At 44.9% G+C, this 12,478-nt stretch overlaps 1 protein-coding gene across 2 annotated transcripts in view; it reads left to right on the top strand.

Moving 5' to 3' along the window:
• Positions 1–12,478, top strand: part of FUT10 (fucosyltransferase 10) — a 75,544-nt gene that overhangs the window by 54,662 nt on the left and 8,404 nt on the right. For both annotated transcript variants that reach the window (XM_008710918.2, XM_040643291.1), the window contains one exon: positions 9,531–10,366. In XM_008710918.2, the coding sequence (XP_008709140.2) occupies positions 9,531–10,366 (836 nt within the window). The remainder of the gene's footprint in view (positions 1–9,530; positions 10,367–12,478) is intronic.

Genomic DNA, 12,478 nt, shown 5'->3' with positions numbered 1-12,478 from the left:
TTGTGACAAAACGTAGAATTTGGTCAAATGGAGTTTTACTGGAGGTCTTCGCTTCTACCTCACCCTTGTCCGTAGCTACGTGGGTCATCAGTATCCCGTATGTTTTACTTCGCGGCTCGGAGGAGGCATTTACAACACGGGACCTGAAGGCGTCACGTGCGTTTGGTTTCAGATAATTTGATGGTTCCTTTCATCAAGGGAGCCTCATTTTCTGATTTTGTATTTTCCCTTCTTAAGTAGGAGGCTTGCATTTTTTTCTCCTTCCCCGTTCTCACCAGATGGACTGAGAGATAAATGGAGAGGGGGAAGTGGAAGCCTGGAATTGGTGATAATAAGGGGGTAAGAATTGTGAAGAAACAGTATTTTTAGGAAAATCAAGGAGTAAGCGATCAAGAGAAAAAGCTGCAACAGAACAGGAAATAATAAATCGCCATCAGGTGGAAATCGAAAGGTTTTGAAACGGACTTCTGCATTAATCATAGCTGGATGGGGAAACAAATTGTTCTAGGTGTTTCAGACAATGGGAATTTATTATGGGGATTGGTTGCAAAGGCTTTGAAGGGCTAGTGGAGCAAAAGAAGGGAGGGCAGATTATGCAGAATGAATAATGGGAGACTGCTGCCACCCCTGGCCTGGAGAAGCAAGAGGGGAGATCAGTTTACCCAGAGTGCAGGATGGCAGTCTCCGAGGCCCCACTGTTGGAGGCGAGCAGGAACCTGTGAGCTGGTATTCCCAGGTCATGGCCACTGCTGCTGTGGCTGTCACCACAGTCTATGTGGCTGATGTCTCTGCTACAGCTGACGCGGTCACATTCCTAGGTGCTGCTACTCTCTGTGCCACAGGAGAAGCCTTTAGGAAGAGGCTCCTTCTTGCCCTTCTACTTCCCTGTCCCCTTACAGTGCTCCCATTGGCGGGATCGAAATGCAAGCCCGAAGGCAAGGGATCCTGAGAAATGAAGTTTGCAGGGTTTCCGCCCCCTTCAGTGCAGAGTGAAACACAAAGATAAGAATGGAACTGAGAAACTAACAAGCCAGTAATTAACATGACCTCCTTTTAGAAAAAAGAGCTCAGGTTCCTCTGTGCTTTCTGTGAACCTTGCTGTAGCTGAGAATACTGTAATCTTGGGCAAAAACCATTGTAATACCAAGCCTAGCATTTGAATTCCCAAAGGAAAGTATGGTCCACTGGGGGACATTGGTGTATCTGGAAGAAACTAGTCTCCACCCAAGAGGGGGTCTCTGCTTTAAATTCTCTGCTTTCATGGGGCACCTGGGTGGCTCAGTTGGTTAAGTGTCTGACTTGATTTCAGCTCAGGTCATGATCTCAGGGCTGTGAGATTGAGCCCTACCTTGGGCTCTGCATTGAGCAGGGAGTCTGCTTGGGATTCTCTCTCTCCCTCCCCCTCTGCCCCCCCCAACCCCCCCACTTGAGCAGGCTCTCTTTATCTAAAAACAAACAAATAAAATCTTTAAATTCTCTGCTTTCGTGATGGATTTATATAAAGCATTGACTCATGGGTCTGTTTGGGTGGAAATTGTTTTAAAAAATTAAAAAAGGATAAAATCTTCCATGAGCTTGATGCTTTGTTCTCATAGGAATTTGTAATTGGTGTGTTTCAAGTCACACCAGGAAAAAAAAATGCACGTAAAAAGCAACTTTGTCTGATCACATATAGTGTTGGTCTAGCATGCGAAAGTTTTAGGGATTGCTTAGATCTCTGGGGCATGTGCTCTGGGTGGCAGCTCCTTTATACATTCTGGAGTTGTGTGTTGGAGTTAAGAAAATTTCAAATACCTGTAACGTAGAGTTTCTGTAAGTTTATACTTGGCCCGTTGGAGTAATTATTCCAATGCAGTCCGAAGATTATGGTTAACCCAATTCTGTGCACCTGAGATGTATTTTAAAAGGGAAAAAGGAAAGAAAGGGTTATACTCAAAGGTCGAGTACCTAGCTTACTCTAAGAGGCTCAAACCAACCTTGGCGATGATGTCAGTGGAGGATAAGAAGACACGGGAAGGATTGAGCTTTAGGGGAAGATGGCTAGTTTAGTCAGGGCGTGGAATCAGTGATTTTTTAAAAAACTTTAATCTATGCATTTATCATTCCTCAAAACCATTCGAATGTACAGCTTATAAGAAATTTATCACAGAGGTTGAATGTTGAGACTGCAATTTCCACGAGGGTCAGTGGCCATCTGGAATAAATGATGTTGCCTCCATGTTATTGTCATGACAATAGTAATAAAAACTAATATTAATAACATCAATAAATGTAAGTTTTTATTGCTATTTGTCAAGCATTATGTAGGTAGCTTTTTTTTTTTTTTCAGGTTTGGACATGTGCATGTCTGTCTGTCTTCCTTCTTCCTTCCTTCCTTTCTCTCTCTCTCTCTCTCTCTCTCTTTCTCTCTTTCTCTCTTTCTCTCTTTCTTTCATGTTCAGTTAGCCACTGTAGAGTACATCATTAGCTTTTGATGTGGTCTTCAGTGATTCATTAGTTGTGTATAACACCCAGTGCTCATCACAAGTGCCCTCCTTAATACCCATCACCTGGTTACCCCATCCCCCACCCCCTCCCCTCTGAAACCCTCAGTCTGCGCCCTCCGTCGAAGAGGACGACCTTCTCCGGTAGAGGAGTTCCGCTCTTCGGTCAAGGGTATACGAGTAGCTGCACTCCCCTCCTAGAACCTCCAAACGAGCTCTCAAGGAATTAGTGATTTTTTCGGGCTATCCAAGTGGATATTTCTAGCATGCTGGTTGAAGCTCAGGGGAACAGTCTGGATAGAGTGTAAATTTAGGATCTATCAGTAACTAGGTTTAGTTAAAACCTGAGGGGGGATGGGACAACAGTCAATTTATTATTATTTTTTAGAGATTTTATTTATTTATTAGAGAGAGAGGAGAATGAGTAGGGAGAGGGGCAGAGGGAGAGGGAGAAGCAGGCTCCCCGCTGAGCAAGGAGCCCAATGCAGGACTCGATCCCAGGACCCTAGGATCATGACCTGAGAGGAAGGCAGACGCTTAACCGACTGAGCCACCCAGGCGCTCCATGTTGGCATATTTTAGAATAAATCACTGAAAAGGAATCATCTTGGGGAAATATGCTAAAAGGAGGTAATCATCCCTCCTGTCCCTTCTCCTATCCAACCATATTGGATGTCATTGTTCAGAGGTTTTAAATCTGGATTTGTGTCCTCGGTTTAAGGAATCACAAAAGGTGATCGGGCCCCTGTTATGCCAGAGCATGAATTCTAAACTCCAAGCAATCGTGCTTGGGAAGGATGATTGGCAACTTAAATTTGGACAATGGAGATTTTAGTCTCGGCCAAGAGGGATCAATTCTGGCTTTGTCCAACTTTGCCCCTTCATACAGGGTGAGGAGTCCATGGACTAAGGTCAGAGGCCCACCTGCGGCCACAGAGCCCATGCCTCCCTCTTAGACATCACACTCCAGGTACCAGGACCCCAGAATCCCTGCCCCAAAGCCCAAAGTGGAGCCCGTTTCCAGAGCCCACACTGGCCACTTCTCTGGTTTATCTTCCCAGGCTGCTAGTATGCACCCTTGGGCTGGCCAGGGGGTGACTGCAAAGGTATAGAATGTAAAGAAAAATTTTACACTGGATACTTGTTAAGAGAGATTTTATTCGAGCTACTGTAGTAGAAGAGAGAGACTTCAGTCTAGAACTGAGCTCAACTCCAAATGCAGCAAAGACAGCTGGGGATGTCTGGCCAGCCCCTAGAGTGAGGGGGTCAGTGGATGGAGGGTTCTTAAGAGGATAGCAGGGGTAGGAAGCTGAAGTAGCTTCAGGATTCATGCTGGAGGCAGGCCAAAGACTTGGACATCAGGTATGGGGGGATGAGGGACTTGGTCAGATATCAAGGACGGGCTGGGGATTATCAGCAAACCAACATGGCACGATTCTTTGCTGAATCTGGGCTCTGCAGGCCGAGGACAGGGTGGCTGGCCGCGGTTGAGGCATAGTGAGAGGAGGGCCCAGAAGAGCCTGATTAAATCTGGTCAGAGAAGAAGTTTTTGTCAGGTCAGAACTTGGACTTGCGGGTTGAGTTGTCCATGTCCTCACAGTGTGACTTAGAGCCGAGGGTGGAAGGGAAAAGCAGCCAGGCACCCCTGCACTCTAGCTGGGAACTCTGAGGAATGGAGAGTTCTCGGTTTGAACTTGGCCTTCTACCCGCAGGTTCCTTGGCAGGACTCTAAAGGCTGTTGCCATCGGGCTGGGCAGAGCCTGCCTGGTGGGCACTCCCAGCTGAGGAGCTCAGGAGCTCTAGGAGGCCCTGGACAGTGGGGGCAGAGAGGGGCAAGACCCGGGACAGGCCAGGAATGAACCTCTGCTCTCCTGCGGAAGAGGAGGGGGAAATGGTGTCCATTTCACCACGTGGGGTGGTGCTGAGTGAGTGGAAAGGAAGGTTTTGGGGGTGAGGTGAGACCATCAGCAAGTGAGGAGAACATCTCCCTTCTCCTTCCACCCTGTGCCAGGCCCCAACAAGAATCATGACTCAGGACAGAAAACCATGTTGATTTTGAATATATAGTCTCCACATTTGGTGTGAACTGTGGCTTTGCACATGAAAAAAAAATTCACCAGTATATATATGTTAAGGTGGAAGGATAAACCATTCAACACTTGTTAAAAGTGATTTATAGCCATTGAGTGTTGAGGCATAGGGTTCTCGGGATTCTATATTCTTGCCTCAGGCCCTGCACCGCCAGGAAGGGGCTGCAGGGTTACTGACTGGCCTAGAGCACAGGCCCAGGAAGGGGGCGTGAGAAATTTCCAGGCCTGGGGGCAGAATGAACAGATGCCTAATTGAACAGGTATAATTGAGAGAAGGCTCCATGATGCAAAATTGATTAAGGGGCAGGCAGAAGGACTCATGAAGAGAGACGGTGGGAGAAGAAGGGAGAATACGGGTCTAGAAGTTAGCATGAGAGAGTTTCGAGTCCAGTGGCCTGCCCGCGTCCCCTGACTTGGCTGGAACCAGGCCACCTTCACAGGTGCGTGTATGGTGGGTTCCTCGACTGCCTTTGGTTAGAATTTCACCGGGGGTGATCGGGGTCTTTCCCAGGGGCCAGCACCATTCCTTCCCATGTTTAGTTAACCCTCAGAACCTCAAGAGAAAATAAATGACCTGATGGTGTTGGGTGGGTAAGTCGAGAAAATTCATGTGAAATGGGCTTTTGAAATAGAATTGAATCATGCAAATTGTGAATGGTAATATATGGTCTAAATTGTTTTTGCCCCAAAGTTTTAGTTTCCTCTATTGGGGTATTTTTTGTGGGGCGCACAGTTTTGGGGCAGAATTCTTTTTATTTTATTTTATTTTATTTTATTTTATTTTATTTTATTTCATTTTATTTTATTTTAAAGATTTTATTTATTTATTTGACAGAGAGAGAGACAGCCAGCGAGAGAGGGAACACAAGCAGGGGGAGTGGGAGAGGAAGAAGGAGGCTCCCAGCAGGGAGCCCGATGCGGGGCTTGATCCCAGGACCCCAGGATCACGCCCTGAGCCGAAGGCAGACGCCCAACGACTGAGCCACCCCGGGCGCCCCCAGAATTCTTTTTAAAAACAGGGATTACCTCTGGAGGGCATTTTGGGGTGGGGGGGCTTTCCTGATGAAGGCCTGTGTCTTCCCCAGTGGGCTAGGTTTAAGCTGGGTAATCTTTTGGTGGGTGTGCCTAGGATTGCCAGGAGCAAGTCATTCAAAAAGAAATCAGCGTTGTAGCAGGGGCCGGTGATCTTTCTGGTCCTTTAGCATTAGCTGGTCTGAAAATTCTGGTCCCCACCAGGGGTTTTGGGTTCCAGATGAATGACTCCAACTTTGTTAGTAAAGTGGGGTTCCTAATACATGCTGCCTTCTGTTTTCACCAGTCTGGGTGGGAATAATGAAAAAAAAAAAGAATCTATGTGCTTGCAGAAGCAAAGGAGCCCATAAACACATCATAAAGTCCTGTCGCTCTTCTGCTCGTCTGCCACTTCAAATTCCGTCTCCGTAGTTAGCAATCTGGCATCATTTGCCAGCATTAATTTTTTTCCATTTGTATTCCAAGTTGCAATTCCCTTTACAGTGCACTTTAGTGCTTAAGATCTATGTGTCAGCTGTTATTTAAAGGAATAAATGAATTTGTCAATATTCAGTAAACACAGAATCGCCCAGAGAAATGAAAGTTTGAATCCAAAGTTGTTGAATGTAAGAGCCAGGGAAGCTGACTGTGGAAAACTAGTGAACTAATCTCCTGCAAGTTAGTCACATTTTTAATGGATTTACCATAGTTTAATTGACTTTTCTTACTTTCAGGGTTCCTACTCTTGTGATAGTGGGCAGTGCCCTGGAGTTGGAGAGAGCAAATAACTCAGTCTCCTGAGCCACAGATAGAAATTGTTCAGTATCGTCACTCCCATTCTAGACCATGATCTCCTCAGTGAAGAACAGTGGACCCTTGGACAATGCTGGTGTTGGGGCGCCAACCCCCTGACACAGTCAAAAACCTGGGTCTAACTTTGGACCCCCCCCAAACTTAACTACTAATAACCTAGTGTTGACCAGAAGCCTTACTGATAATATCAGTCGGTTAACACATTTTTTGCATATTATATGTATTATAAACGGTATTCTTACAATAAAGTTAGCTAGAAAAAAGAAAATGTTATTAAGAAAAACATAAAAGAAAATACATTGACAGTACCGTATACCGTATTTATTGAAAAATATCCCCATGTAAGTGGACCCATGAAGTTCAGGTCTGTGTTGTTCAAGGGTCAACTGTATTGAGGTCTGTTACGGTTCTCCTTTCAGTATTCTTGAGTGTTGACAATCTGAAATTGTAGGGTTAGGGGAGGAGCTCACTGGGCAAAATGCCCTATTTTGTAAATCTCTCCTGGAGAATTTTAGTTTGGAAGAATCTGATAAAGAGCCTATTGTAATGTGATTTTGTGTGTTGTGTATGTATTGTAGGGAAGTAGCTAGGAAGTACTTTTAAAGGTAACAAATAATGGGAAATGTTTTTGGAAAGTTAGGTCTTTTTGCCCCTCTGTTAAAGAGGCATCCCCCCACTTCTAAGATGGCCCCACTCCTACAAGCTAAATAGAATTCAGATGGTTATACTGGAATCTCACATTCTCATTTTTAAAAAAGCTGTGTTCCTTTTTAGAGCATGAATAGAAGTAAACATTTCTTGCTTAGATTCTGCGGGCTTCTTTTACTACCCTAGATTGCATATGCGAGGGACCCCATGCTCTGCTCCCCGTCCTTTCAACATCGAGCCTCCAGTAGCAACTTGGCTAAAGGTGTAATGAGCCGGTCAGCCCTCATCTCCTAGTTGTAATGAATGAAGGGCTCATGGCTCATACTTGGTACCAGTTTCAAGTCCCATTCATATTATCAGTGCAATCTGAGTGGATCTAGTCACTGGCCACAGAAAGATCTACACACAGCTATTTTCAGTGCCTCCTTTGCTTTTCCGACGTGGATGAGCAGAGACGAAACCCAGGTCCTCTCCACTCTCCGAAGCACGGGAGGCAGGCGTGTCTTGTTGCTTCGCGGCTCTGCATTTTGGGTCTTTGCTGCGACACCCCCAGGGTGAGGCAAATAAAGAGTCACGCATGTGCCATTTAGCAGCAGTAGACAGCCACTGATGTCTGAATCACTCCCTCAAGACACCTGTGCCCGGCCCCGCATTAATTCTGAACCCACTGTTGTTTTAATCATACCGCTCCAATCTTTTTTTTTTTTTTAAAGATTTTATTTATTTATTCGACAGAGATAGAGACAGCCAGCGAGAGAGGGAACACAAGCAGGGGGAGTGGGAGAGGAAGAAGCAGGCTCCCAGTGGAGGAGCCTGATGTGGGGCTCGATCCCATAACACCGGGATCACGCCCTGAGCCGAAGGCAGATGCCTAACCGTTGTGCCACCCAGGCGCCCCCATACCCCTCCAATCTTAATCTTCCATCTCGATTCCTGCCTCTGACTCCTGCGGATTGGGCTCTAGTTCTTCCTCTCCCGGGCAAACGGATTCTTGTTCTGCCTTGAGCAGAAACTTACTGTTCTAGCTCAGGTGGGTGGGTTCCTGTTCCCATCCTTGGCCAGATGACCAGCAACCACTTCATGCGATACATTGCCTTCCTGCTCAAATTCGCTGATCTTTCATGTCTTCACGTTTGTCTGTTCACCTTTCTGATCATTACATTTCAAGTGTGTGGATGAGCATTCTTTCTGATGCTCAAGGTCAAATATAGCAAATGCTAAATAAAAGAATACATAACCATTTTTATATGTTAGTCTTTCATTCTTGATCGTTGAGGAGAAAAGCCTGTATCAAGACTAGTAGTACTTTGCTCAGCAACTTCTCTGTGCTCAGTATACGTCCTTCAACATAATCTTATTTGATCTTTAATTGTTTAAAAGCCCTTCTTGATTAATTGATTTCTCATTGTGGTACTGTTGGCACCAAAGAGTGTGTATTTATTTGAGAGAGTGTGCACCGACATGAAATAATTAATTGTTACGAATTCTACCAGAGAATATGTTTTATTCTGTTGGAAGCATTTATTTGGGCCTTTTTTCCCCAGTGAATGGTGGGAGATGGATTTTTTTGGCCATTTCCTTACATTTAAAAACATTTTCAAATCAGGCGCCACAAAATCATCACTGTCAGAAACACTTTAGAAATTCGGTGTTACGTATTGGGGTATCGTCTTAATCGTTTCTCATTTATAGAAATAACTTCTTCCTGATTGAGTCTCCATCCACGCTGTCAGGAAACAACTGCTTGCCACATCCATCACTTCTGTCTGCACATGATCATGTTTCAAAGGTTTCCCAATTAATCCCATGGAAGCTAGAATCACTCATAATTATAATCCTGTTATGCCTTCTTTTTTTCTTGATTGCTGGCTAATTCATGCCCATCCTGCAGCGGTCTGTAGCATAGTGCTATTATCAGCTGTTTTGTCTTTAAAAGCCTCTTGTCTACCATCTTGACTAAGATTGATTCACTGCACTTTGTTGAAATCGATCATTTTGGATGGAAAAAAAAAATCTATCCTGCATATTTATTCTGGCGACTTTTGCATGATTTCACTTTTTTTTCAGTGCATCAATCTGCCAACTGGTTGCTTTCCCCTTTTTCAGCTTCCTTTCTCTTGCTCTTTTCTTTTTTTAAAGAATTGTCTGTCTCTTTATTTCTCCTGCCCTCTCTTATTCAACACCTCTGGGAAGAAAAGCCAATTACCAGGGGCAGTGGAATAAATTCTCCCTTTAGAACCAGGCTGGACACTACTCCCATTTCTCTTAACGTAAAATCAGAAAGAGGGTCCCTCTCCTTGGTGCTCGTCTTCCTGAGCAGTTTCCAGGGTGACAGCACATGACTGACTGCCAGGAATTTTGCAAATGCTGTGACATTGCTTCTTTGTAGCCTTGGACTTCTCCGTATTCTAATTTTACCAGGTAGACTCCAAGTTGGATACTAAAATTCTCTTGCACGTACTAATGTTTTCTTTTCTTCTTCTAGGCACTGACTTTAATATAGATAGCTTACCTCTGCCTCGGAAAGCCCATCATGACTGGGCCCTTTTTCACGAAGAGTCTCCGAAAAACAATTATAAGCTCTTCCACAAGCCAGTCATCACCTTGTTCAACTACACTGCCACGTTCAGCCGGCATTCCCACTTGCCCCTGACCACCCAATACTTGGAGGGCGTAGAAGTCCTGAAGTCACTCCGATACCTGGTTCCTTTGAGGTCCAAAAATGACCTTCGAAGACGACTTGCTCCGCTGGTATATGTCCAGTCAGACTGTGACCCGCCATCAGACAGGGACAGCTATGTTCGAGAGCTGATGACCTACATCGAGGTCGATTCCTACGGTGAGTGTTTACGAAACAAAGATCTCCCTCAGCAGCTGAAAAATCCAGCCTCCATGGATGCCGATGACTTTTATAGGATCATTGCACAGTATAAATTTATCCTCGCCTTCGAGAATGCAGTGTGTGACGACTACATCACTGAGAAGTTCTGGAGGCCTCTGAAACTGGGGGTGGTCCCTGTGTATTATGGGTCCCCCAGCATTGCAGACTGGCTCCCGAGTAATAGAAGTGCTATTCTCGTATCAGAATTTGCTCACCCTAGAGAACTGGCAAGTTACATCAGACAACTGGATCATGACGACAGATCGTACGAGGCCTACATAGAGTGGAAGCTGAAAGGTGAGGTCTCCAATCGGCGACTTCTCACAGCGCTCAGGGAACGGAAATGGGGAGTGCAAGATGTCCACCAGGACAACTACATCGATGCATTTGAGTGTATGGTGTGCAGCAAGGTGTGGGATAATATCCGGCTTCAGGAAAAGGTGAGCAAATCGAGGTTTGGCAAAGAGGCACTAGGAGGGCCATCTTGGTTGTCTCTGCCATTTTGTATCCTGTCCCAGCCTCTTCATACAGCTCTTCACTCCCATTAGAGAGGCCAGATGCTGCAGGGAGGTGAATATTTCATTACTCTCCTCTGAGGACTGTCATGAAGTTTATGAGTCATGTCGTTTTTCCCGAAGGGCTTAACCTCCCCTTTCTTGTTTCTTCCGGAGGACACCGTGCTGCAGGCGCTTGCTGGGCAGTGATAGAAGCAGGCTGCAGAGGAGGGAAGAAAGCCAAAAACATAACAATTTGGGAGTTCTGAATCTCATCCACATAGTCAGTCCTTTGACTTTTCCATCACTGCTCTGTTTTCCGCCAGACCCTTACATGCTTGCCTCATGGGTGCTGCTTCGAAACTTATTTTCAGGGATAGGCGCCTGGGTGGCTCAGTAGGTTAAGCATCTGCCTTCGGCTCAGGTCGTGATCCCAGGGTCCTGGGATCAAGCCCCTCATTGGGCTTCTCCCTCTCCCTCTGCTGTTCCCCCTGCTTGTGCTCTCTCTCTGTCAAATAAATAAATAAAATCTTAAAAAAAAAAAAAGAAACTTATTTTCATTTCTGGTATGCAATCGATTAACATCTCTCTCTCTCTCTCTCATTCTTGCTTTTACCTTTCTGGTACACACATGCTTCACTTTTTCTCTTTCAGCTGAAGAAAAGCTAAAAGAAATAATTTGATTTCCTCTAACTCTGATTATTTTTTATCTTGTGGCTGATGATAATTTAATCATTGCATTTGGATGTAGAAAATACTAGAAGAATGTCAAATGCATTTCCCCTTTCTCTACTCTACTCCTTCTTTTCTCTCCCTCCACACAGATCCAATGAATTATCTATTGCTGTGTAAACAATATTGTCACAAACTTCATGGCTTAAAACAACACACATCTGTCATCTCACAGTCTCTGTGGGTGAGCTCATGGCTTAGGCAAGTCCCCTGGAAGCCTGGTATCAGTCTATCAGTCAGGGCTGGGTGTTCGTCCAGAGGCTCAATTGGGGACAGGTCTGTTTCTAGACTCACATGCTTGTTGGCGTATTCAGTTTCTTGAGGCTGTGGGACTGAGGGCTTCAGTTTCTTGCTGGTTGGAGGTTGGAGGCTGCCCTCAGCCTTTAGAGGCCATTCACAGTTCCTTGTCATATGGGCTTCCCCAGCAAGGCTGCCTGCTTCCTCAAAGCCAGCAAGGAAGTGAGAGAGTCCAGCAAGACTCGTGTTACAACCAGTGTATATGTGATTGTGTGGTCACGTACACATGATCACATACATCTCTCACCGTTGCTGGATTTTATGGCTTAGAAGCAAGTGACGAATAACATACACGCGAGGGGGAAGGACTACAAGGGTGTGAATACCAGGGGCAGGAAGCCTGGGGACATCTGCAGTCTGTCCACCACACCTGTTGAATCCTAGTAGGCCTGTACTCTGTGTTGAATACTTTATTTATGTAGGGGAAAGTCTTTCAATATTGAAATAATTAAGTCAGTTAAAGAACATTTACTGATAAATGATCCTGTTCTCAAAAAGGCTATAGTAGAAGATAGAACATGGACTCATCACAGGTATAACTTCACAGAATTGGGATAAACTTCTAAAAAATTATCTTTGAGGTATAATTGAGGTACTATAAACTGCTATGGTTCGATTAATTGTGACATATACCTGTGAAACCATCACCACCGTCAAAATAACAAACATTTCTGTCCTCCTCAAGAGTTTCCTCATGTCCTTTTTTAATCCATCCCCTCTGACCCCTTCCTTAGGCAATCATACATCTGCCTTTTGTCACTTTTGACAAAGAAGCTAAGTCAGTTTTCTAGAATTCTATATAAATGGAATCATGTAACAATTCTCTTTTGTGCCTGGCTTCATTCACTCCACATGATAATGTTGACATTCATCCACAACACTGTGTGTATCAGTAGTTTCTCTTTATTGTTGAAATTTGCACGTACCAGAATGTCCTCATCCATTCACCTGTTGATGGACATTTGAGTTGTTTCCAGTTTCTGGCTTTTACAAATAAAGCTGCTATGAACATGTATGTACAAGTCTTTG

Source organism: Ursus maritimus, unplaced genomic scaffold, assembly GCF_017311325.1.
Source record: "Ursus maritimus isolate PB19 unplaced genomic scaffold, ASM1731132v1 scaffold_28, whole genome shotgun sequence".
Taxonomy (NCBI): Eukaryota; Metazoa; Chordata; class Mammalia; order Carnivora; family Ursidae; genus Ursus; species Ursus maritimus.
This window is presented reverse-complemented; position numbering and strand designations above follow the sequence as displayed.